Below are 26,158 nucleotides of genomic sequence, written 5' to 3' on the forward strand. Positions count from 1 at the left end.
GCCTTTTGCTGGACGTTGGAGCTCATCTCTTCCAGGAAGTCACAGAGGAGCAGCACGGCCCAGTTCCGGCTGTACACAGGCTGCGGTTTGCTGAGCACGGTCACAGGCTTCTGGAGCGGGGCCACAGAGCGAGACTCTCAAAAAAAAAGTTACAGGGTGTCTTAGTCTGTTTCCTGTGGCTGCAACTAAGACTGGGTAATGTATAGAGAAGAGAGGTTTGTTTCTTGCAGTTCTGGAGGCTGGGTCCAGGGCATGCTGCTGGCGTCTGGAGAGCTTCTCCTCGGACCGTAACACAGCAGAGGGCGCCCCATGGCAACAGGGCAAGAGCGTGCCAGCCCAAGTCTCTCTTTCTCTTTTTTTTTTTCCCTTTTTTTTTTTTTTCAAGACAGAGTCTCACTCTTGTTGCCCAGGCTGGAGTGCAGTGGCACGATCTCAGCTCACTGCAACTCTGCCTCCCAGCTTCAAGCAATGCTTCTGCCTCAGCCTCTTGAGTAGCTGGGATTATAGGGGCATGCTCTGGGTGCCCTACATCCTCACCAAAATTGCTCATGATTTTAAGTTTATAGAAATGTGACCACCCTATCTGCTTCTGTCACACCTGACTTTTTCCTTCAACATTATCGATGGTCTTTACCCATCAATAATGAGAATTAGAAAAGTTCCTTTTTAAAGTTTCCTTTGGCTGGGCGAGGTGGCTCATGCCTGTAATCCAAGCACTTTGGAGGCCAAGGCGGGCGGATCACCCAAGGTCAGGAGTTCAAGACCAGCCTGACCAACATGGTGAAACCCTGTCTTTATTTAAAATATATATATAAAGAAAAAAGAGAAAAAGTTTCCTTTCTTGTTAAAGAGGAAGTGTGCTAATAACTTTGTGAAGCCCTGTCCTATGTAGCTGTCAGACATGCCGTGCTTACAGGCACGTAGTACATTCTGTACCCTTGTACGTTAACCAAGGTGTCTGTTCTGGACGTGCTCACAGGCATGTCCCAGCTCTCCATTGCTTTTACCTGTTTAGAAAAGTTTTAAGTTGTTAGCCAATCGAGTTTTGGTTTAGATTGTGAGGTCTGGCTCCAGCCAACAGAGATCAGACCCAGCAGTGAGGACGACCCCACATGCATAAGGGATACATTTGTGTGTTTTCCTTTGTTCTTTGTACTCTCGTGGCATGATGGCTAGCAAGGGTCCCCTTCCTGCAGTCCAGGAAGTAAAGCTTGTGTTGCTGAAAGATCCTTTGTCTCTGTGATTTTTCTTTGCAGCAGTGAGCATCTATTTTCAACAACTCATTTTCTCATATGTAGGTATACACACTGGAGGTTCATGTATTAGCATTTTTAACTACAATGTTGCAAACATTGTACCATATTGCACTACAATATTACTGTCATCTGTTGATCAGCATCTGGGTCTTTCGGTTTTTCCCTTTGTTCTTTCAGTTATGACTCACAGACCTGCTGTGTCCTTGTTCATGTCTCTGGTGCCCATGGGCAGATGACACCCCTGTCCAGTGGTCCACCTGTGCCACCAGGTATCAAAATCCCGAGAGCTGTTCATGGACCACAGGGCCCCACTCCCAGAGTTGGGGGCGCAGCCGTTCTGCAGCAGGGCCCAGGAAGATGCATTCACAGCAACCCCGCCAGGATACTGAGGCTGCTCGCCCGGGGCGCCACTTTGAGAACCTGTTTTGGGTGGCACTGCTGGCCCCAGGGCACTTCTTTTAAGGTCACATTGTTTTCCAGAGAGGCTGTGACCAGCAGAGTTGACTGTTCATGAAATTCAGCCAGGCAAATGTCTGTCACAGCCAGCGCTGGCCGCTCCTTTACATGGATGGTGATGACCACACAGACTTATTATGTTCCTCAACTGACCAAGGGGCCCTTGCTGGGTGGGACCCTGTCTTGTCGACACAGAGTGAGCAGAAGGCGCCAACTGGTGTGTCAGGGCTGCTTCCAACATGACCCAAAGTCCCCAGGGTTGAACTCTCATTCTTCTTACGTAGCCCTAACAACCAGCGTCCTGTAATCTGCGCACAGCTCGTTCGGTATGGGGTTTTGAGGTCCAAGTGTCTGGGGTGAAAGCCCAGCCCTGTGACTGTCCAGCTTCTATGCCAAGCTCTAGGCTGGAGATCATGGCGGAAGTGCCTCTCAGGGGTTGTTTGGGAATCCTGGGCCAGGGGTCTGCCGTGAACAGAGAGGCTTCAAAAATCCTGGAAAAGTCTTTGCGTTGGCCCCTGCTTGCCTCTCCATTCCCTTCTGGAGGGAGGCAGGAGGTGTGAACAGCCCCACTTGGCAGAGCAGCAAAACAGAGATTTAAGGGAACACTGGTTGCATCTTCACACCTGGGACCCCTTGCTCAAAGTTCAGTGGTTTAAGCTTAGATTCAGAAAAGTCTGGGTCCTAATCCCATCTCAGCCATTTTCTCCATCCCTCCACCCCCATATTTTGCAAATGTTGGATTGGCCTGCCCCCAGGATCTCGCAGCTGACGGGCAGGACACCCCTTGATGGGGTAAGCGCAGTGGGTACACAGAAGGGCACTGTGCCCAGCTGGGGCCACTGTGTGCTTGGGCGACAGAGCAAGACTCCGTTTCAAAAACAAAAAAGAAAAAAAGGAATGTATTGGTTAACTTGGGCTGCCTTAACAAAATACCATAGACTTTGTGGCTTAAACAAGACACATTTCCTCCTTGCTCTGCAGGCTGGAAGTCTGGTGATCCTGGGCACACGTGGTCGGGTTCTGGAGAGACACTCTTCCTGCAGACGGCTGCCTTCTCGCTGTGTCCTCATGTGGTCGGCAGAGAGGGAGACAGCACAGGGGCAACAGAGAGCTCTTCGGTGTCTCTTAGCCTGGGTCTCACTGTCACCCAGGCTGCTGGAATACAGTGGTGCAGTCACAGCTCACTGCAATCATTGAACTCAGTTCAAGCAATCTTCTCGTCTCATCCTCCCAAGTTCCCGGAACTACAGGCACTTGCCACCATGCCCTGCTAATTTTTTTTTTTTTTTTTTTTTTTTTTTTTTTTTTTTTTTTTGTGGACACAGGGGTCTTGCTTTGTTGCCCAGGCTAGTCTCAAACTCCTAGACTTAGGTGGTTCTCCCACCTTGGCCTCCGAAAGTGCTAGGAATACAGGTGTGAGCCGCCGTGCCGGGCTTTCCGTGCTTGTTCGAAGGACACTGATTCTATCAGATCCGGACCCCACCCTTATCATCTCATTTAACCTCATTACTTCCCGAAAGGCCCTGTCTCCAAACGCAGTCACACTGGAGATGAAGGCTTCACAGACAGATGTTCGGGGCAGAATTCGGTCCATAGCATGGAACGGCACAGTCTTTGTCCTTTTGTGATTGGCTTGCTGTACTCAGTTTCCACGGCTCACCCGTGTCGCCGCATGGGTCTGGGCTTCGCTCTTCGTGCTGGCCGCCTCACACGCCACGGCACGGACAGACATCCAGCCCTCTTGCTTCCACCTGGGGGATATGGAGGAAAATGGGGTGAGCGAAGCCCTGTGATCCCCAGGACCAGCCACATCGTCGGCAGGGGCCAGGGCAGAATGAAACCGCGGGCCTAGTCTCGGCCCAGCCCTCCGGCCTGGAGCAGCTCGCACGGCTCCAGCCCCGGACGCCCCCGGCGGCGCCGCGCTGAGCCGGACGCGGGGAACCGCGCGGGGAGCCACGCAGCCCAAGGGAAAGCTAAGAATTGGTAGGCCTTTTCTCTGAAGTCAGTATCTCAAAAAATAATTCCGGAGCTAAGCATTTAGTGTCAACATTCAATACAGCAGGAGATACCGGCCCGACGAAAACCGCCTTCAGTTTTCCACTTTGAGGAACTCGATCATCCTCAATGAAGAACCGCGGCCGAGCCAGAGCCTCGCCACGTGACCAGGCGGGCGCGGGTAGCCCAGTGTGCACGCGCGGGTAGCCCAGTGTGCACGCGCAGCCCCGTGTGCACGCGCGCATAGCCCACTGCGCAGGCGCGGGTAGCCCAGTGCGCAGGCCCGGATCCTGACGCCAGCCGCAGGAGGCGGGGACTCGGCGGGCGCGCGCCGGCCGAGCGCGCGCCGCGGGGGCGGAGCCGCGCGGAGGCCGGAAGGAAGCTGGAGGGGGCGGGGCGAGGGAGGGAAGCCCGCCGGCCGCAGGACGACCGTCGCGGCCTGATGACGTCGCACAATGGCCGGCCCCCGCGGGTAGTGGAGCCCGTTTGTTCCGCCCGCGTCGAGACTGAAGCCAGAGCCTGTGAGAAGCGGAAGGGCCAAGGGACGTCTTCTCCACGCCGCTCCGACTCCAGCGGAGCCGTGGCCCCGTCTCCGCCCAAGCGCTGAGGTAAGCTAGGGCCGGGCGGGAGGCGGGAGGCCGGGCTAGCGGCGGCGGGAGGAGGAGGCCGCCGAGGCGGCGGCGGCGGCGGCGGCGGCGGCGGCGGCGGGAGTGAGGCCCGGGAGCCCGGCGCGCCTCCGGCCGTGCGCGACCGCAGACCGAAGCGTGGCCCTCGGGCCCAAGGAGGGGGACGCTGAGACAGGCACCACCCCGCGTTCCGTCCGCAAGCCGGCCCCGCGGTCCTGGGGCGCCCACGGCGCCCGCAGTCCTCGCGCGCTGCCTCCGCGGCCCGCGGCGGAGTTTATTTTCCTGGAGCTGTCATTTTTCTTCCGGGCCACTCGCGTGGCACATGTGTGCCGCCCGCCAAGGGGCGGCGAGAGGCGCCCAGGTTCACCTCCGGAGTAGGTCAGCCCGGGCTGTTGATGGGCTCTTCGGGGAACTTTGAGCTCTTTGTGAGCCTCTTGGAACTTGCTCCGCAGCTTCAAAGTGTGCACAGGTTGGACGCACTGATTGCCGTGGGACGCGCGCCGGTCTCTTAGGAATGTGTAACTTCCTTGCCCCTTGGATTAGGAGATCAGAGGTGCCAGGTCCTTGACATAAACTAATTGCAGCTCTGAGGCTGGAAGAACCGAGACTTACAGCCTTGCTCCTGCCAAAAATTAAGTTTTCCTGAAGACTTTATGACAGTTGAGTTTGCCGGATAGAGCGATTGACCGTTTTAAATGGGCTTTGTTCTGCTAACTTATTTGCAAGCGTAGGTCATTCTTCAGACCCATTTGGGAAAATGGAAAAAGAGGGCATTTGGCATCTGAAATACCGTTTGCAGCACAGCAGGGCGCTCATCATTTCTCCTGTGAGGCTCACTTCCAGCCTGGGTTGTCTGTAGAGTCGTTCTTTCCCGTTCAGTATTTGGGATTCTCTGGGCGAGCCTGGACCTACGCACAATCCCACTTCCAAGCCTTGGGAGGAGAGTCTTTGCGTGATGTTTTTACTATCTGAGGGCAGTAGGGAGCCCAGCCTGCCCTGGAACCAGTCAGATGTGTCCCAGAGCCAGAAACTCTTCTCCGGTTTTAGATGGGACATGCTCAAATGTTGTAAGAAAGTTTTGTGCAGTCACTCCAGAAAGCAAATGGTAAGTTAACCTGTGGCCCAGATCGTGTTTAGAAATTTGTATTTTATCACAGCTACAGAGCATCTTAAGGTGAGTACCTCTTTATCAAGGACTTTTGTGGTCAAGCTTGGTCATTTTGCGAGTGGAGTCTGTCACTAACCTTGATAACCTTCATTTAGGTATTATTAGTTCATGAGGTTATGAGTCAGAATTTTAACCAGATGTACCAGAACGTAGGCATTCAAATAGGGACTGCTCTATTGAAAGTAATTGCCCCAAAATGTTAAGCTGGTTGGTATTTTCTTGGTGCTTCTTTGCCAAAACCTCTGCAGAACTGCTGCTTTTGTAGTGAAAATGTAGTCATGTGGGAAACGCGGGCTTACTCCGTAGTCGCACTCCAGGTTTGACCAAAAGTTGATTTACGTGTTTGGTAGCTCACCTTATCAGGTAAGGCACTGACTTGCAGCACTTTCTCAAAGTGACCAGCTTGAGAGGAGGAAGATTCGCCACCACTGAGAATCCCAGAACACTTCTGCAGGGTTGGAAGGTCATTCGAAATGAGAAGGTCCCCAAATGTTCTGTACGTCAACAGTGCCATTGGAATCTATGCATCCTCCCAGAGGGGCTGCTGGGAAGGGAGGTAGCACCTATTCTTTATTATTATTATTATTATTATTATTTAGAGACCGTGCCTTGCTCTGTTGCCCAGGCTGGAGTGCAGTGGCATGATCTCGGCTCACTGCAACCTCCTCTTCCCAGGTTCAAGCGATTCTCTTGCCTTATCCTCCTGAGTAGCTGGGATTACAGGCACCCGCCACGATGCCCAGCCAATTTTTGTATTTTTTTTTTTTTAGTACAGACGGAGTTTCGCCATGTTGGCCAGGTTGCTTTCAAACTCCTGACCTCAGTGATCTGCGCGCCTCGCCCTCTCAAAGTGCTGGGATAACAGGCGTGAGCCGCCGTGCCTGACCGGTAGCACCTACTCTTGTGTCTGAATTCTGGTATCATCTTTTACAAATTAGGCACTTATTTTAAATTATTTTATGGCATGCAACAGATAGTTCCTCAAGTAATGAGATTTCTGTTATGTATTCAACAAACATTTATCGAGTATCATCCGCCAGCTGCGGAAAGCAGCAGAGGTGGGACTGTGGGCCCTTGCTATTTCACTTCTCAGGCAGGTTCACCCATCTTGTGGATCAGAGGACTGGGGATTTCGTTCTAAATCATGCTGAGAATCTTCCATTGTAGAGTGATAGTGTAAGAAGACCAAACTGAGCACAAACTGCAAACATGGTGTCACTTGAGACTTGGCCAGAGGACCCTCTATATCGTTGTGTACACTTAAGAGGCTACGTTTCCCTTCCTAGCAGCCGGCATAGTCAGACCTGCCAAATTGATTGTATTTCTCCTGATTCCCAGTGACATTGCTTCTCTCCTGTGCCACTAGGTGTGGCTCAGATTGCATCTCATAAACATAGATTCATCAGCATGTTATTCTCTAAAAGGTGTTCACCTTTGTGTAGCCTCTGATAGTAAAACCCTAGGAGGTTCCATGGGAAAGAAGACACTGACTCTTTTACTCAGGAGCTTGCCAGGGCCTCCTAAGGGCCCCCATGTGCCTAGCAAAGCCCCTGTTTGTGCCTGTTGTAATTGTTAATGGTGCCCCCTTTCAGTGGTAGCAGTGTTGCCAAATGCCAGCCCTTTGCCTAATCTGAGCCCTCCCACTTAGGCACTCTGCTAGGGAGAGATGGAAGGGTTTCCCAGCAGACTTGAGAGTCAATAGCTGCAATACAGTGTGGTATGTGTGCAGATGCAGAAGAAGAATGTTTAGTGTACCAAGGCAGGAGTTCTTAGGCTGAGCCCATGGGTGGGCCTTGGAGGGTTTGAACTCCCTAAAGTGGAAGATAAATTGTGTATATTCGGCTTTTCTGTATATTTTTCCCTTTTAGGGAGAGGAGCCATACACTTCATCTCAGAGCATTTTGTGATCCCCAGAAGACACCAGTGACATAGGAGTTATTGGATCATGTCCAGTTTATGGGCCTAATGTTTGAATTTCAGACAAGTTTAAAATTCTTGGATTTCACCACTTGGATCTCTATAAACTCATTTTATTTATTTTATTTATTTATTTATTTTTGAGATGGAGTTTTGCTCTTGTTGCCAAGGCTGGGGTGCAATGGCAAGAGCTCAGCTCACCACAGCCTCCGCCTCCCAGATTCAAGCAATTCTGCTGTCTCAGCCTCCAGAGTAGCTGGGATTACAGGCGTATGCCACCACGCCCATCTAATTTTGTATTTTTAGTAGAGACAGCATTTTTCCATGTCAGTCAGGCTGGTCTTGAACTGCCGACTTCTGGTGATCCACCTGCCTGGCCTTCCAAAGTGTTGGGATTACAGGCATGAGCCACCGTGCTCAGCCAAACTCATTATTTTTAAACTAGTAGTCTGTACAGATTATACAGTAGCATTTCCGTCTTTATGGAAAAGTATCGTTTGGGCATTTGAAAGGACTGGGATAGGAATGTGGATGGAGCAGCACAAAACTTTAAAAGAGAAAAGTGGCAAAATCTGCTACCAATTTATGCATGGCCTGTGTTCCAAAAATATTTAGAAAATCATTTTGGAACTTGGGCCCTCCTTTCCTCTAGAAACAGTGGTTAAACGTGGGGGTTGTTGCCCACACAGGGAGCAGTGGGTTCCTTCCCTCGTCTAGAGCGCTGTGCTGAAGCACAGGCTTGTCAAGTTGGTCTGAGCTGCATCCCTGGATATCCACTCAGTAGTGTTAGGGCCTTGGTTTCCCCATTTATAAAAGGGACCATCACGTATTTAGAAGATTGGTGTGAGGAATCAGAATAACGTGCAGAAATAAAGTATTCACGTGGCTGATTAGTCTGTGAGGAAATGGTGGTGGCTCTTGGTTTTACTGCAGAAGTGGCGTCAGCATTGCCATTGTATGTGAAGTAGGTGCTCAGGTAGTCGTTGAAACAGTGAATGACTCCTTAGTGCCTGGAGAGACTTGAGCAGAATCCGACAGGCGTGATGGGAGTATGGTTTTAAGCTGACGGTTGCATCTGCTCACCCTCACATCAGCTCAGTTTTAGTGAACACGTATCGCACATGTTCCAGGCATATTGTCAGAGGAATCTCATCACATCATTGTAGCATCCCCCTAAAGTGGATGATGATGTCCCGTGTTTCAGATGAAGAAACTGAAGTGTGGCGAGTGTATGTAACCTAGGAAGCAGTAGAGCTCGGCTTTGGGTTTTGACTTAGAAGCCCACAGTTTGCGTGGTCCTCATGTCTCGGGAGGGAAACCACACTGAAAGGCAGCCTTCCTGCTGCCTGGGACCGCTTGTGTTAGTTCAGATATTTGAAGTTAAGCACTCTTTTTCTTTCATTTACCCTATTCTGTTTCCTACCCTCCCATTTCTTATCCTTCCGTTTCCTTTCAAGCTTGTCAAAATATCAAAAAAGCATTTGCTTGGGCCCAGTCATCACAGTGAAATCAAAGTGCACACCAGTTTGTGCCTGAGCCTTGGAGAAGGGCTGTCTGAATTTTGAGAGTCTGTACAAAGCATTGCTTTGTAGGGGGGAAGCTTGTTGCAAAGCCAGTGGCAGGCACAGGTGTGTGTTTTCTGTCTGCAAAGTAACAATTGTGTGATTTTTTTTTTTTTTTTTTTTTTTTTTGAGACAGAGTCTCACTCTGTTACCCAGCCTGGAGTACAGTGGCACAATCTTGGCTCACTGCAACCTCCACCTCCCAGGTTCAAACAATTCTCACAATTCTCCTGCCTCAGCCTTTTGGGTAGCTGGGATTACAGGCATATGCCACCATGCCCAGATAATTTTTTTGTAATTTTTAGTAGAGACGAGGCTTCACCATCTTGGCCAGGCTGGTCTTGAACTCTTGACCTTGTGATCCACCCGCCTTGGCATCCCAAAATGCTGGGATTACAGGCGTGAGCCACTGCACCAGACCAGTTGTGTGATTTTTAAACACAGTGGCTCATGCCTATAATCCCAGCACTTTTGGAGGCCGAGGCAGACGGATCACTTGAGGTCGGGAGTTTGAGACCAGCCTGGCCAACATGGAGAAACCCCATCTCAACTAAAAATACAAAATTAGCCGAACATGGTGGCATGTGCCTGTAATCCCAGCTACTTGGGAGGCTGAGGCAGGAGAATCGTTTGAATCTGGAAGGTGGAGGTTGTGGTGAGCCGAGATTGCACCACTGCACTCCAACCTGGGCAACAAGAGCAAAACTTCTTTCCAAAAAAAAAAAAAACCTAGTTTGAGGGGACATTTAGTTTTGCATAAAAGTTGGTTTAAGAGATAACTTTGTTTCCAAGGTTAACATTAGACATGTGAATCAGAATTTGTCATATATGAAACTCAGTTCAGCTTGGGACATCCTACTGGGAACCAGGTGCTCCACTTAGGCAGCTGGGGAGATGTAAAGTACCTGCCCTTCTGTAGGGAAGATGTTTATACATTGTAATAAAAATTGTACAGATAGTATACGATGTTACTAGTGTCATTAGCTAGGCAATAGAGGGGATTGCCAGTTTGCCACTGGTGACCTACTTCTACAACTCCACATACAGTCCCAGTCTTCAGCAATGAAAGCATGGAGGCCTTAGCAGCAAGCGCCCCTGTGGTACTATTTGGGGATTGGCCCCTTGCCTTTCCCCAGTCTTCAGCAATGAAAGCATGGAGGCCTTAGCAGCAAGCGCCCCTGTGGTACTATTTGGGGACCGGCCCCTTGCCTTTCCCCAGTCTTCAGCAATGAAAGCATGGAGGCCTTAGCAGCAAGCGCCCCTGTGGTACTATTTGGGGACCAGCCCCTTGCCTTTCCCGTTTTCAGCAGTGTATACCAGTTTGGGACTACCTTTAATAAAAGAGAGAGGAGGGTCTCACATGTTTTCCAGGCTGGACTCGAACTCCTGGGCTCAAATGATCCTCCCACCTCAGCCTCCCACATAGCTGGGATTACAGGCACACGCCACCACACCTGGCTTAGGACTGACTTTTTCGTAATTCTGCCCAGTAGTCTCGATAGTAACTGGATAGTGTAGAAAACCAAAAGGTGAATCATTTCGGAACTGCCTACTTTCAAGTGAATTAAAATGGATTGGTTGGTATGCAAATCTATGTTGCTAATCATTTAGGGTTTTTAATTTTTTTTTTATTTTTTGTCACGGAGTTTCACTCCTGTTGCCCAGGCCAGAGTGCAGTGGTGCATTCTTGGCTCACTGAAACCTCTGCCTCCTGGTTTCAAGCGATTCTCCTGCTTCAGCCTCCCAAACAGCTGGGATTACAGGCACCACCATGCCCATCTAATTTTTTGTATTTTTGGTAGAGATAGGGTTTCACCATGTTGACCAGGCTGATCTTGAACTCCTAACCTCAGGTGATCCACCCGCCTTGGCCTGCCAAAGTGCTGGGATTACAGGCATGAGTCACCACGCCCGGCCCATTTAGTTTTTATAAAGTGATTAATTTTAAATTTTTTGGGTTTTTGGAGGGTTTTGTTTGTTTTTATTTGAGACAGGGTCTTACTCTGTCACCCAGGCTGAAGTGCAGCCTCGACCTCCTAGGCTCCAGCGATCCTCCCAAGTAGCCGCGACTACATACAGGTGCTGCCCTATCACACCAAGCTAATTTTTGTATTTTTTGTAGAGATGGGGTTTTGCTGTTCTAGAACTCCTGGACTCAAGTGATCTGTCCACCTCAGCCTCCCAAAGTGCTGAGATTACAGGCATGAGCCACTGCACCTGGCCAATTTTGTTCTAATGTGTACTTAATTTTAATGATTTCCATTAACAGCAAAAAAGATAAAAAGAAAAAAAAATGTTTAACTGTAGGTTTAAAACAATGTTTAACTGTAGGTTTAGATACCAACTTGTGATACTATGCATCTTTAAATAGGTTGTCCTATTAAAAGTGTAAATTTAAAAGGTGCATATTTTTATCTTTAAAGGGCACCAAAGGGGATTCTGAGAGGCCGTCAGAGGCCAGCCTTTGAGAAGTGTGTTGAGTAACAGAACAGGCTCCAGACCTGGAAACTGCCGAGGGCTGGCCTAGCTTCCTGCTTCGGAATGACTCCAGAAAAATGGTCAGACATGGGCCTGCAGTTTTGCTCTCTCATTCCATGATACAGTTTATCTTGAATTTCAAAAGTAAATACTCTTAAGAATTCAGACAGGCCGGGCATGGTGGCTCACGCCTGTAATCCAAACACTTTGGAGGCCAAGGTGGGCGGATCACCTGAGGTCGGGAGTTCAAGACCAGCCTGACCAACATGGTGAAACCCCGTCTTTAAAAAAAAAAAAAAAAAAAAGAATTCAGACAGCTGTCCCTTGTAGTCCATATCTTGTAGCTCACTTTATGTGAACTTGTGTGTGCTGCCCTTGAGTGGGGAAGGGCTGTGCTGGGCTACGCCTCATTCTGCCTCTTCTCGTTTTGTGCGATTGCTAAAAACGGGAGGCACTTAACATCCAGCTTACCCAGCAAAGTCTCGCCTCGTGGAGTGGAGTTGTGGCCCGTGCTTCTCTGCAGAGTGGAGTGTGGGACTTGGGTCAGGGTCGTGTGGGGCCAAGCAAGGCCAGAAAAGTGAGGACACGGTTTGTTTACAATTTTGCTAAAGGCTGTAAATCTGTGTTCTCTCTTTTGCAGAACCGTGGGTACCGATGGATGTGGCCGAGAGCCCTGAACGGGATCCTCGCTCTCCAGAGGATGAAGAGCAGCCACAGGGGCTCTCGGATGATGACATTCTGAGGGACAGCGGGTCCGATCAGGATTTGGACGGAGTGGGGGTGAGGGCTTCTGATTTGGAGGATGAGGAAAGTGCAGCCAGGGGACCGGGCCAGGAGGAGGAAGAGAATCGTTCCGACGAGGAGGACCAGGCAAGTGAGCCTAAATCCCAAGACCAGGACTCAGAGGTGAATGAGCTGAGCCGGGGCCTGACCAGCTCCCCGTGCGAGGAGGAGGGGGACGAAGGGGAGGAAGACCGGACAAGCGACCTGAGGGACGAGGCCTCGTCAGTCACCAGGGAGCTGGATGAGCATGAGTTAGACTACGACGAGGAGGTTCCCGAGGAGCCGGCTCCCCCCGTCCAGGAGGATGAGGCCGAGAAAGCTGGGGCCGAGGATGATGAAGAGAAGGCCGAAGGTGCTCCTGGGGAGGAGGGGCAGGCTGCTGTTCCGAGCCTGGGAGAAAAGGAATCCCTGGAGGCTGCCAAGGAGAAAAGAAAAGAGGACGACGACGGAGAAATAGATGATGGGGAAATAGACGTGAGTATGATGGAGCAGAGCGTCGCAGGGTGCCTGGCCCAGCAGCCTGACGCAGGCCTGTGCGGGGAGGGAGGGGCTGCATGGGATTGACTTGGTGATTTGTTACTAGAGATGGTGGCGGGACAGGCGTGCAGGAGAATGAGAGGCTTGTTTGGGGGCCAGTCCCAAAGTGATTGGAAAGGAAGACCCAGAAGTCAAGTATGAAAGTTGGCAGCTCCAGAAACTGACAGCAGGGTTTCCGTGGCCGCTGGCCAGCCAGCTACTGGGATTGCTTGGGTTGTAGAAAAAGGCCAAGTGCCCAGCGTTTTTAGGTTCTAGGAGTGGAGAAGGTAATGTCTTCCCATGTCTTTGCCGTCTTTTGAGTGATATTCAAGTTAGTGTTCAACCAGAAACTGCATGGGTTTCTACTCTTTTCATGTTTTTGGACTGAAAAGAATGAGGAAAGTTTCCATCTGGTTCTGAATGTTCTTGTCGGCATTTTAATGTTGGCCCTAGAGCCTGTCCTCTGGTGAGGACATCAAGCACTTTGGAGGCCAAGGCGGGCGGATCGCCTGAGGTCAGGAGTTCAAGACCAGCCTGACTGGGCCACGCCTCTTTGGACGTGTCCCTGAAAAGACTGGTGGAGGCTGGGTCCACAGGGCTCTGTCTCAGTTTCTGACAAAGCCAGCACACGTCTTTGTACATTGAATTAATCTGGCTTTCAGGTTGAGGGGAAAGTACTGTTATCTGTGATCTCAGGTATGGGTAGATGGGGTTTTCTTGGCAGTTGATCCCGTTGGAAAAGTTATGAGTGTTTTGGGGAGAAACAGCCCAAAGTCCTCCTGAATGATACTTTCCAGAGCTATTGAACTGAAAGGAACTGAGCAAGGGACAGAGCAGCTGAACTGAACTGGTTTTGTTTTTTTTTTTTTTTTTCTTTTTTTTTTTTTTTTTTTTTTTTAAGGATCTCAGGGAAGGGGAGTCATTGCAGTGAAAGGTGCAGTTTGATGTTCTGGGTCGAGGCAGGTAAAGGTTGTCAGTTAGATGTGTAACCACTGGTTTGCCTTGAGTGTCATGTTTTTGGTTTTTTTTTTTTTTTTTTTGAGATGGAGTCTGCTCTGTCACCCAGGCTGGAGTGCAGTGGTGCCGTCTGGGCTCGCCGCAGCCTCCGTCCCCCAGGTTCAAGCAATTCTCCTGCCTCAGCCTCCTGAGTAGCTGGGATTACAGGAGCCTGCCACCATGCCTGGCTAATTTTTGTATTTTTAGTAGAGACGGGGTTTTGCCATATTGGCCAGACTTGTTTCAAACCCTGACCTCAGGTGATCCGCCCATCTCAGCCTCCCACGGTGCTGGGATCACAGGCATGAGCCACCGCGCCTGGTGAGTGCAGCGCTTCTCTAGTACTATGTTGTTTGCACAGGCAGTCCGTGTTCGAATGTGTCTTGGCCATAGCTGATGGCTGTGACAGTGCTCAGTAATTTACAGGGTTTGAAGTATTGTTCCTCTAACTTTATGGGACAGGTATGTGCTTAAAGGCTTAGAATTTTAGACATTTCATCTTTTCACAACTAAGTGTAGGAAGTGCTCTCCTCAGCTGGTGCTTTTTTGCAAGAGGAGACCAACCCAGGGCTGGCAGAGGGGAAGGAGATGCGGTAAGACTCAGGTTCGTCAATTTGGGTGAACGAGTTGAGTTGAAGTTGCCCACAAGTTTGAGTTTTCGGGTGTCCTGGGGATAATAGCCCTGTATACACACCGCCACTGGGAGTGCAGCAGGCCGTGCACCCAGGGCTCTGGCACGCTCCAGCTCCTCTTACAAGGACTGGCTGCCAACACATAAGTCTCGGGGGAGATGGATGAGCCAGGTCCAGGGTCCCCGTAGTGGTCCTGAAAGGCCGTGGCTGTGGGTGTGGGTGTTGCAGTACATGGGCTGAGTGAGCCTGAGCCCAGCTGGCCTAGAGAATGGCCTTGGCTGCCCAGGGCCTGGATGTGCTGGTTTCCCCTAGACACAGCTCCTGGCCGAAAAATGCCATTCTTGCCCATAGACCCTGCCTGCCCTGCTTGGCTCTATCTTGTGAGGGGACCCACAGTTGCAAACGGGTTGCTGCTGCAGAAACCCCAGCACAGCTCTCTCAGCAACCAGGGAGGCAGGTTTCTTCCCACAGCACACAGACTGCCTCTGGCGCCCTACCTCCCCGACTGGTCTGTGCTCCTGGACACCAGCAAGGTGGATCTTGCTCTGTCCCATGCTGAGTGTGACCAGGCAGAGCAGGGCTGGCTCCTGCTATGGGGGCAGCAGGCCTTAACCAAGGTGGGCAGAGCTGTGAATGGTGGGCTGAGCCCCCACAAGAGCACACTGGACTTCAGGCCCCTGGGCTGCCTGCCCCAGGAGCTCCTGTGGTCTCTCCTCTTGTTCGCACGCCTAGCGGCATCGCAGCCTCCTCCATCCTTTATGTGTTGACCTCAACATTTGGGTAGGCTGTTTCTCTGTTGTACCTCCCTCTCTGTCGTGACATAGGCTCGTGTGTGTGTGTGTGTGTGTGTGTGTGTGTGTGTGCGCGCGCGCGCGCGCACCTGCTGCTTCCCCTACTCCCAAGAACATTTTTCCTAAGACTGGGGCCTACCTGGCTGGTTCCCGTCTCCCAAGGGAGACACGTGGTGTGCAGCCCGTCAGTAGAGGAATCCCACTTGCCCGGGGCACATTGAAGGTGAGAGCATTTGTCATGTGAAGTGGCAGTGAGTGGAAGGTCCGCACTCAAGAGCCAGTCACAGATGGAGGGGAGATCACGTGACTAGCATCAGCCCTCCACCCTTGTGGAAAGGACCCAACAGAGGTGCATGCATCCTGTGCATGAAGGGCTGTCACTCAGCTGCTTTCAACTTTTTCTCCTCCCAGGCCCAGTTCCAAGCCTGTTGTCTGCTCTTGCATCTGCCGTGTCTGCACCAAGCAGCGCTCCTGTGCCTGCCTCTCTTTCTCAGAGGCCATGCTGCTTTCTTGCAGCACACCCTGCTCCCTGTCTCTGGCTGTTGCTCTGATGGACTGGGAGCCCTGGGGTAGGCCAGGTCCGTGAGCAGTCTGCTTCCCACCAGGACTTTGGCCAGGTCCCCTTTCCTTTCAGTCCCTGGAGAGCAGCTTCTGCATGTGGTGCACAGTGTCCACTCTAGAAGGCACTTTTCCTCGTTGCCTTCAAACAGAGCCCTGGTGTCAGGTCAGCTGCCTTCTCGTTCTCTGTGGGAGAAGTGTGCTTGGGTCTGTACCCTCACAGATGGCTGTTTCTGAGGCCTCACAGCGTTCCAGATCCCAGCAGGGTCTTCCCAGCCCAGAGCTCTCCCTGCTGCCTGCAGCCTCATGGCTTGCCCTTTGGCACCCTGGCCTACCAGATGCCGGGAGCAGCTGAGTGGCACAGTCTAGAGAGCCATGTGATTTAGCACTCTTTTCTTTTTTCCTTGATCTTTTAATTTAAAAAATAGAGACGGGATCTCACTGTGTTGCCCAGGCTGATTTAGAATTTGTGGCCTCAAGTGATCCTCCCACCTGGGCCTCCCAAGTCACTGTGCCAAGCCACTGTGCCTGGCCTGATTGATCATTCTTTTTCAGAAGCGCTTTCTCTTCTCTCAGGGCACATGTCCCTTTTAGATTTTGGGACACTTGGACAGGTGAACTGATTATGGGGTAGTTTCCTTGATTGAGACATCAATTTGTACAATAAGCCCTTGAAATTCTTTGTCTGAACCGCATAGCTTGTGCCTAAGGCCTTGAATCTGTGTTGGGTGTGCTGCCAGAACACCCTCAGATTCAAGTGTCTTCTGGAAAGGCCGCTGGCTGGCGTGGCGGGAGGAAAGGTCCCACACAGGGCTGGGGCCCGCTGTTTGCAGCACCTGGCTCGTTTGCCGTGTGGGCGAGGGTGTCTCTGATGCCTCCTGACTTTCAGTCACTGTCTCTGCCTGTTCAGAAAGCGGGATAGAACAGGGCCAGGTGCAACAGGCCTGATTTCTGCTCCTGCCTTCCCCCTTTGGAGTGTGTAGAGCCTACCCCGGCCCATTTGTGCCCTGTGGCGGCCTCTCCTGCCTTTCTCCTACACGTCTAGTAAGTCTTTCCCCAGAACTGTGTTTCCTGCTTTGAGATGACAAGTGCCTTCCAGCCTGGCAGGGCTCAGATTTGCTGTTCCGGTTAAGAGGCCTGGCCTGGGTCTGTCTGCCCGCTCCTTTGCTCACTCCATGGTCCGTGTTCATATCTGACTTGTCATTTGGTTAGCCAGCCTCCCATCTGCTGGAGTACACTGGCCCTTGGAAAGGGTAGGGTGCACGTGTCATTCCATTCTCATCTTTTTGAGGACCCCTACATTTGTAGGGTAGCCTCTCAGCCAGCCAGCAGCACAGCAGGCCCCGTCCTGAGTGGGTGGGCCACATGACTCCTGTCATAATTGGTGGCTTTCAGTTCACTTGTGTACAGAAATACTTCAGAGCATTTTCTTTGCACATGGTCTTTAATATTTTCTCCTGTTCAAATCCACTTTTTTTTTTAGAGGCAGGGTTTTGCTTTGTCACCCAGGCTGGAGTGCAGTGATACTATCTCCGCTCACTGCAACCTCCATCTCCCAAGTTCAAGCGATTTTCCTTCCCCAGCCTCCCAAGTAGCTGGAATTATAGGCACCTGCCACCACACCCAGCTAAATTTTGTATTTTTAGTAGGGATGGGGTTTCGCCATCTTGGCCAGGCTGGTCTCGAACACCTGACCTTGTGATCCACCTGCCTTGGCCTCCCAAAGTGCTGGGATTACAGGTGTGAGCCACTGCACCCACCCACCTTTCCTTTTAGGGCTGGATACATGACTCTTCTGTAGAAGAGCTTCTTCAGTGAGCCTTATGGCTGTGGGTTTCCTCTCTAAGTGTGGTTCTCTTCTGTGTCACTGCTAAGGATCCAAGTGCACCCATCCCATCGCCAGAGCCCAGGCAGCAGCGGCCTTGCCACACTTGGGGAAAGGGACCCTGTAGCATCAGTAGCAGGCTCAGAGGCCTTCTGTGCCAGTTTGCTTCGTTAGTGTTCCACACAGCCACGTGAAAAAGCGCAGGCCATCATCCTTACTCACAGCCCTGAGACCTCGGGCTCTCGCAACTGAAACCTTACCCTGACCTGGTGGCAGACCTGGCCCGGGCTGGCTGAGGTTGCTCATAGCCTCGTGCCTCCCGTCTTGTGGGAGGGGTCCCAGACTTCTGCACAGGGTTGCTGTGTCCCTCACAAGCTACTATTTTAGACCCTGTGATGTCACCTTTCTAAAGCCAAAATATTCCCAAACTCTCAAAAGACACCTGGCCCCACAGCGTTCAGATGAGGGATGACAGATCTGTATTTTCACCCCCATCTTACAGGCGAGACGCCCAGGATTCAGGAGGTTGTGGTTGGCCGGGGTGGTAGTGCCAGGTTGTGCCGGGCCCCATGGCTTGCCTTCCTCTGGCACAGCAGCCCCATGCAGTAGCCCCCTTTCTTCATGTGCCTTTGTAAGTACTGTATGTTCACAGAGTTTTTTCATTCTTACTTAAGAAAGGAAAAGAAGAGGCTGTGCAAAGAAGAAAGTGGAAATCACCTGTGTCATTGCTCAGAGTTCGTTCTTGTTGGCACGTTACCAGTGAGGTGTTTCCTCTGAAGCCCAGTACTCACGCTCACGTGTTGCGTAGTTGCTGCTCGTATTTTAAGCAAGGCATGGTGCACGGAGGCTCTCAGTGCAGCGTTTTCCTTCAGCCCACAGCAGCCTGCCAGGGTCACCTGCCTTGTTCTGCAAAGGGGAAGGCGAGCTTAGTAGGTCAGGTGACTTGTCCACACTCACAGTCACGACAGCCTGGACCCAGGATTTGAACCTGGGCCTTTTCCCCCATGGCATGTGAATTGTATAAAGGCTCTTAAAATTGGAGTCGCCGATGCCCTCAACCTGGTGTCCTTGATCCACATGTGTATTTACTCTGTGGGCAGGAAGCACCAGCCGGAGAGTACCAGCATGGAAACCCAGCTTCAGTTGGGTACACTAAGTCCTGTGTGCCTCTTCAGCCTCACCCTCAGTGTCCTTGCCAACTTGGCCTGTCCCAGGTGGTGTGTGCTGAGAGCCTCATGGATGTCATCCTTTTTTAGGCCTGCCAGTTTGCTGCTAGCTAGTCACTCAGGCCCCTCATCCTCTGTTGCCTACTTGCTGTGGCTCGGGTCACATGAGCAGAAGGCCATGGGCATGAAGGAAACCAGGAGGCCTGAAGGAGCTTCTGAGTGCCACACACTCAGCATGTCAGCCTCAGACGACTTCAGCTCCGTATCCCTTTCTTGAGTTGTTTTTGTATGATACTCTAAGACTTAAGAACTTATCTTAATCATCCATTATTTAGTGATTTATTTATTCATTTTGGAATGTTGAATATTTTATTGTTTATACATATAAAGTAACAATAGAAAATGGGCATGGAGGCCAGGCGCGGTGGCTCATGCCTGTAATCCCAGCACTTTGGGAGGCTGAGGCGGTCAGGTCACCTGAGGTCAGGGGTTCAAGACCAGCCCGACCAACATGATGAAACCTCATCTCTACTAAGAGTACAAAAATTATAGATGGGCGTGGCGGCGGGCACCTTTAATCCCAGCTACTTGGGAGGCTGAGGCAGGAGTGTTGCTTGAACCACGGAGGCAGAGGTTGCAGTGAGCCAAGGTCATGCCACTGCAACTCCAGCCTGGGTGACAAGAGTGGGACTCTGTCTCCAAAAAAAAAGGTAACGTGGTGATCATCTGTTATTTAAAAGACCACTGTGCTAAATGATGGTTAGTTGGATATTCACAATATTGTATTGCCGAGTGATTGATGAATTATTTGTGTTTGTTTTTTAACTGAAAAGGGGGCCATAAGCCCAGCACACCAATATGTACAGCCCCGGTCCTTGCAGGTGTAGAGGCTGGATGGCGGGGGTCAGTGTGTGGATGCAAGTCTGCGTTCTTTGGGTTGCGAGGATGTCTTGCACCTTTGCTAAGCACCTCTAGTCTGTGTCCAGATCACTTTTAGTAGCTACACGGTCCTCCCTCCAATCATAAGGTGGTGACAGTGTTCTCCTTTCTTGCTTCTGTGAATGTTGATGGTTGCATCTTTGCAGAAACAAGGCTATATCTGATCTAGTGTGTTTACTATAAATCCTGGTGCTGGAAAGCTCTTATCATCTCAGCTCCTGTGCATTCACATCCAAGTGAGGCAGGAGGATTTGAATGGATTTGAACTTTCCAAATGAGTCTTGTTTTGTTTTCCTAGTGGAAACAAAGAAAGAGTGTGTTCTCTGCTTCGATTTGAGCTGACGTAGAATACCACGTTCACATTTCCTGTAGTGCTCATTACTGCAAGAGTGGTAAAAAGACACAAGCCAAAGACCAGAAAAGAGAGGCTCCTGTCACTCGGCATGAATTCAATATGCCTTCTCTGAACATTTCTTCATTATTATTATTTTTATCATTTATTTAAAAAGTGATTTTGCTGGATTGCTTAAGGGATATAAGTCTCATGAATCTTTTCTGTTCCTCTTAAAAGACTTTTTGGTAACCAAATATCTTTGAGGCAAAAAATTTAAATATTTAAGCTGTAAACTTTTGGGCTATTATAAATCCAGGGTTTGGTTTCAGCATTTTTTCATTCAGCAAATAATGATGGACTGTTGACTGTGAGCCAGACGCTGCCTGGACCCAGCACCTTGGTGGTGAGCACGCAGACGCGGGCCCGTCCCGGGGGTCACAGGGTTCAGCCAGCATGTGGTGTTGTCAGCACAATGATGCTCAGGTGTGGCCGCAGCACTGCAGGGCCTGGGGCTGCAAGGACCTGTCGTGGACAGAGCTCAAGGAAAGCCACCCCTAGGAAGGGGGCGCAAGCTTCCATCTGACAGTGAGCTGAGTCGAACAATCCAGAGAGAAGAGGGAAGAACACGATCAGGCCTGGAATTCACAAAGGGCTCTTTGCAGTGTAAAGCAAGGCTGGAGGAGTTGAGGAGGGAATGAGAGAGGCCACTTGGAAAGTGGTTTTACCAGGCTGGGTGTGAGGGCAGTGGTGCAGAGGACTGTGGTGTGCAGGTAGTGGGAAGAGGGGCGGGGGCGGCATGGGACTGGCGAGATGGGTTGTGCTAGGGCTCACTGGAAGAGGCTGGGATCAGGCCAGTGAGTACTCCATCCTGGATGGTCCTGGATCAGGGGTGTCAGGTGGGCAGCTGGTGCCCATGTGGGCTGGGGTGGCGTAAAGAGGGGTCTCAGCTACAGGTTGGTGGGAACAGGTCCTGGGACAGTGGGTGGCTTAGGGAGAGGACCAAGCAAGGGTCAAGTTTGGCTGTGCATCCAAATCCCTGTGGGTGAGGCCCAGCTTAGAGCTCCTGAGTTGTTCTAAGACTTGACAACCAGGGTGAGGAGCCGGCTGAGGGTGAGCAGCAAGGCGGGCCACTCCTGGCTGCTGGCATCACTGCCCCAAGGCACCCAACTCCTCTACCCAAGACTTGTAAAGTAGAGGAAGTTTGTGTTTTTTTTTTTGTTCTCCAAATTTTATTTAAATGCTCAAAATTTTAAAACCTGAAGTGCCATTTTCCTGCCCAGAGTTGTTAAATGTCATGAAAGCCTGCTCTGTCCAGTGCCCTGTGTGCTGCAGTGCTTTTCCCTGGCGCCTCAGTGCACTTCGGCGGGACCCTTGGAGCTGTTGGGTATGCTGTGATCATCTCTGCTCTACAGATATGGGACCTAAGATTTGGAAAATGGACGTAAATTCAATTCCCATGACAATATCTAGGTCCCACACCCAGCTTCCTGCCCCTTCTGGTTTGGAGCAAGCAGTGCTGATTGATAAATGCTTTCCCCACATTAAGATGGTGTTCTCTGCTTTAGGATGATGATCTGGAAGAAGGTGAAGTGAAGGACCCCAGTGACAGGAAGGTGAGGCCCCGTCCCACCTGCCGGTTCTTCATGAAAGGTAACTGTCTGCATGTGGGGCCTTCTCACAGCCAGCTGGGACCCTGGCTCACCTTGGCAGGCCCTGTGCTGCTCAAGGCAGTTCTCTGGGCCAGACTAGACAGGTGGTGGTGGTGGTGGTGGTGGTGGTGGTGGTGGCGGCGGCAGTGGCAATGGCGTTATTTACGGTGAACAATAGGCCCTTTTATGGTGCTTTCATCACTTTAATGACTGCCTTGTGGGAGCATCCTGGTCATTCTCATTCTCACACTGGTGGTCCCAGGCCCTTGCGATTACAGCAGACCCATGTCTGTACTGCAGATGGTGTCCGTCATTTTTCAAAATGGTCCTTTTCATAAGGCCAAATGTTCTAGGCGCCAGAATTAGCTTCTGTCCCAACTCTGTAGAGATGGCCCCTTTTCCTGCATGATGTGCCAAAAGCGTATGTTTGTGTGAAATGGATTTCAAAATGGCCAGGGATGGCTACTGAAGCAGCAGGGCTCTCTCACGTAGAAGGAGTCGTGTGAGTTCAGTTGCTGCAGCAGGGAGCAGTGTAAGAAAGTCTTGTCTGAAAACTCTGGGCTAACCCATGTTAAAATGTGACAGAACTCTGTAGCATGATGATGTTACGGCTTTTTGTTTTGCTGATTAACATCTGGGGGGATTCGGAAACGTAAATGAGAATTTCCACCTTGTAAGAATATCTTTGATGTGTACAGCAATAGTTTTGGCATATTTCTGGTAATTCAGCATTCCCTTGGATAGGTGGGAAGATGTTTTTCTTCTTCTCTTAATGTTGCTGTAAGCCTGTAGATGACTTTGTCACTGCCAGCCTGTGTGTGCCATCCAAAGCTCACGAGAGCTTCCTGTACTTCTTTTCCAGATGTGACTCCATTGTCCACTCTTCCACCAATATCCAATTCCATACCATTCAGAGGCCAGGTTAAAGGTACCAAATACGCTATATTCACTGTCTTCAGTGCCTTAAAGTCCCCCTACCCCGGAGGCCAGACTTCCTTCTCCTGGATCCAGGACACAGCTGTGAAGCCAGAAGGAAAGGGGGTCATTGAGGGGCAGAGAGCTGTTTGGAACCTCCTCCTTAGAGGCACGGGAGCTGGTCGAGGATCAGGGACAGGCAGGAGAGGGCACCCTTGGGGTGCAGTGGAGCCCCATCACTCAGGGAGGCAGGCTGTACACTTAGAGCAGCCATGAATGCCTCTGCGTGACAGATGACCTGCTGATGTGAGGCCCATGGTAACCCCAGGTCACACTCGCTCCTGTGGGCATGTGATCTTGGCCTGCACTGTCTGCATGCTTGCTTTTGCCAAGCACAAACAGTTGATATGCCCAAGTCACACGTGCATGTGAGGGGTCCCCACTGGGGAGAGCCTGCGTGGGCGGCAGACTTATAGCCACGGATCATCACATTCTTCAGAATGCAGAGAAATATGCAGGACATTTTAGAAAGTAAACTGTTACAGTTCTCTAAAAGCTTTGGTATTTGCAGTGTTAGTATTTCAGAAAATTTAAATTTAAGCAGAAGATCTCTTTTCCATAATGGTGTGGGAATAAATGGCATCAGTGTCTCAAATTTCCTGGTGAAATTGATGGAGGGAAGCTGCACACAAGCACACACTGGCAGTCATTCGAATCGGCAGCAGTCACGGTGCAGGCTCTGGTCTCTGGGTGGCAGTGTGACTCAGACGCGTGGCCAGTCGGCGCTGGCCTGATGGTTCCAACAGCAGGAGGCAGCATCCGCCAGGGCAGGGAGGCTCTGGACCAGGAACTCAGGGCGCACTGCTGAACTGGTTCCAGACTTTAACAACAGAAGCACAAAACAGATGAAGAGAGATCATTCCTGGAGCTCTTCATTCGTGTCACTGGGAGCTGCCTGGATGAACACAGACAGGATCCTGTCTCCCTGGACATCAGTGTCACATGGTTGGTTAGAATTGGCAGGTGGTGCCCCCAAGGTTAGACTAAGTACCAAGTGGGTTTCTGTGAGTGAGACCACGTGGAAGGGTTTGTACACTCAAGAAATCAATTCGAGACCAGCCTGGGCAACATAGTGAGACTTTGTCTCTACAGAAAATGAAAAATTAGCAGGGCCTGGTGGCACTCACGTGTCATCCCAGCTGTGTGGCAGGTGGGGGCTGAGGTGGGTGGATCACTTGAGCCTGGGAAGTTGAGACTGCAGTTGAGCCGTGATCGTGCCATTGTGCCCCAGCCTGGGTGACAGTGAGACCCTGCCTCTAAAAAAAAAAGAAATCAGAAGCTAGATCAGGAGGTGTTTTGGCAGCTTAATCAGGTGTTATGAATAAGTCATTTCAGGAGTACTTTTATTCTGTAGAGTGAGATGATACTGCACAGAGGAAGTAGCTGATTCTTCCCATTTTCTAGATCATGTCTCCCGGTGCTGCTTAGTTATGAGAAATTTGGACGTAAATGTTTTTGCCTACCTGCAGTTTATAAGCTTGGTGTGAAATTGAAATTCCCCTGTTTATGATCCCTCAAGTACAAGTTATTTTAAAGACAAAGTTTATCGTGTTGCCAAGGATAGGGAGATGCCGGAACCCTCATTCACTGCTGTTGTGAAGGTAAAATGATGCAGCCGCTTTGGAAGCCAGTTTCTGAAAAGCTTCCAGGTACTCACTTCCGGGTATGACCCAGGAGTTCAGCTGCACGTATGCATCCAGGAGAAGTGGATACATGCATTTATATACAGGCTTCTATGTGAATGTTCACAGCAGCATGATCTTCAGTAGCCTAAAGGAAGGAACATCCCAGGTGTCCGAAAACTGATGAATGGATAAACAAGTGTATATTCCATATACAGTGGAATATTGCTTGGCCATAAAAGGGATAAAGCACTGACACAAGCTACAATGTGGACGAACCTTGGAGACATGGTGCTGAGTGACAGAGGCAACGCAGAAGGCCACATGTTTATGGCATGTCCAGAATAGACAGATCCACAGAGACAGAAAGTAGATTGATTAGCCATTGCCTGGGCTGAGGGTGGACAGTGATAGCTAGTGAGTACAGGATTTCCCATTTGGGGTGATGGAATGTTCTAGAACTAGCTAGTGGTGATTCTTACACAACTTTGTGAATATACTAAGAACCAGTGAATTGTACACATTGAATGGGGGTATTTTATGGTATGTGAATATTATAAAAATTAGAAAATTCTTTTCTTTTTTTTTTTTTGAGACGGAGTTTTTCACTCATGTTACCCAGGCTGGAGTGCAATGGCGTGATCTCGGCTCACCGCAACCTCCGCCTCCTGGGTTCAGGCAATTCTCCTGCCCCAGCCTCCTGAGTAGCTGGGATTACAGGCACGCGCCACCATGCCCAGCTAATTTTTTGTATTTTTAGTGGAGACGGGGTTTCACCATGTTGACCAGGATGGTCTCCATCTCCTGACCTCGTGATCCACCCGCCTCGGCCTCCCAAAGTGCTGGGATTACAGGCTTGAGCCACCGCGCCCGGCAGAAAATTCTTTTCTTAAAAGAAAGTTGGTAGCTGGGTGTGGTAGCTCACACCTGTAATCTTAGCACCGTGGGAAGCCGAGCGGGGAGGATTGCTTGACCCCAGGAGTTCAAGACCAGCCTGGGCAACATAGGAAGAGCCCGTCTTTCTTTTTAAAATTACTTGTAGAGACAGGGTCTCACTATATTGCTCAGGCTGGTCTCAAACACGAGGCTCAAGCGACCCTCCCACCTCAGCCTCCCAAAGTATGGGAATGACAGGCATGAGCTACTGACCTGGCCTCTCTTAGCTTTATCTCTGTGACAGGTTGTGATGTATAGATTAATCATCTATCACCTAGTGGACACGTTGACGTTTGTGACCAATGGACAGCAAAATGCACTAGGAACACAACTTGTTAACATTTAAAGCATCAGTGCTTTGTTTATGCCTGCCTACCTCCACAGCACATATACTACAGTTGGAGCTGTAGTTGTTCATGGGATGTTTTCACCTCTCGTGGGCCTATATTGGATCATCAGGACACAGAGTTCTGGCCACAGAGGAGTAAGTAGCATTTTCTTTAAACTGTGTCCCACTTTGGGTTTCTTTTGGTTTTTTTTTGAGACAGAGTCTTGCTGTGTTGCCCAGGCTGGAGTGCAGTGGTGGGATCTCAGCTCACTGTGACCTCCATCTCCTGGGTTCAAGCTATTCTCCTGTCTCAGCCTCCCACGTAGCTGGGATTACAGGAGTCTACCACCATGCCCAGCTAATTTTTGTATTTTTAGTAGACATGGGGTTTCGCCGTGTTGGCAAGGCTGATCTTGAACTCGTGACCCCAGGTAATCCGCCTGCCTCAGCCTCTCAAAGTGCTGGGATTACAGGTATGAGCCACCGTGCCCAGCACCTACTTTGGGTTTTTGATTTATCCCTCTGTGAATAAGCATCCTAGTCCATTCTTTAGGTCTGACCTCCCTGTCTCTGTTCCCCTATTTTTTTTAAATTGTGGTGAAATAGAAATTTTTTTTTTTTTTTTTTTTTTTTTTTTTTTTTTTTTTTTT

At 50.4% G+C, this 26,158-nt stretch overlaps 1 protein-coding gene across 3 annotated transcripts in view; it reads left to right on the forward strand.

Annotated features, from left to right (window-relative positions):
- The first annotated feature begins 4,112 nt into the window (after positions 1-4,112).
- The window catches only part of ZC3H18 (zinc finger CCCH-type containing 18), a 67,189-nt gene continuing 45,143 nt past the window's right edge, over positions 4,113-26,158 (forward strand). The window contains exons 1-5 of one of the 3 annotated variants that reach the window (XM_032284662.1): positions 4,113-4,315; positions 12,099-12,715; positions 21,564-21,648; positions 21,948-21,950; positions 22,510-22,575. In XM_032284662.1, the coding sequence (XP_032140553.1) occupies positions 12,113-12,715; positions 21,564-21,648; positions 21,948-21,950; positions 22,510-22,575 (757 nt within the window). In that variant the 5' untranslated portion in view covers positions 4,113-4,315; positions 12,099-12,112. Of the gene's footprint in view, positions 4,316-12,098; positions 12,716-19,411; positions 20,402-21,563; positions 21,649-21,947; positions 21,951-22,509; positions 22,576-26,158 lie in introns of those variants that run through there. The other 2 variants (XM_032284664.1, XM_032284663.1) reach the window with 2 other exon arrangements.

Source organism: Sapajus apella, unplaced genomic scaffold, assembly GCF_009761245.1.
Source record: "Sapajus apella isolate SASKATOON/1434 unplaced genomic scaffold, GSC_monkey_1.0 scaffold15, whole genome shotgun sequence".
Classification (NCBI taxonomy): domain Eukaryota; kingdom Metazoa; phylum Chordata; class Mammalia; order Primates; family Cebidae; genus Sapajus; species Sapajus apella.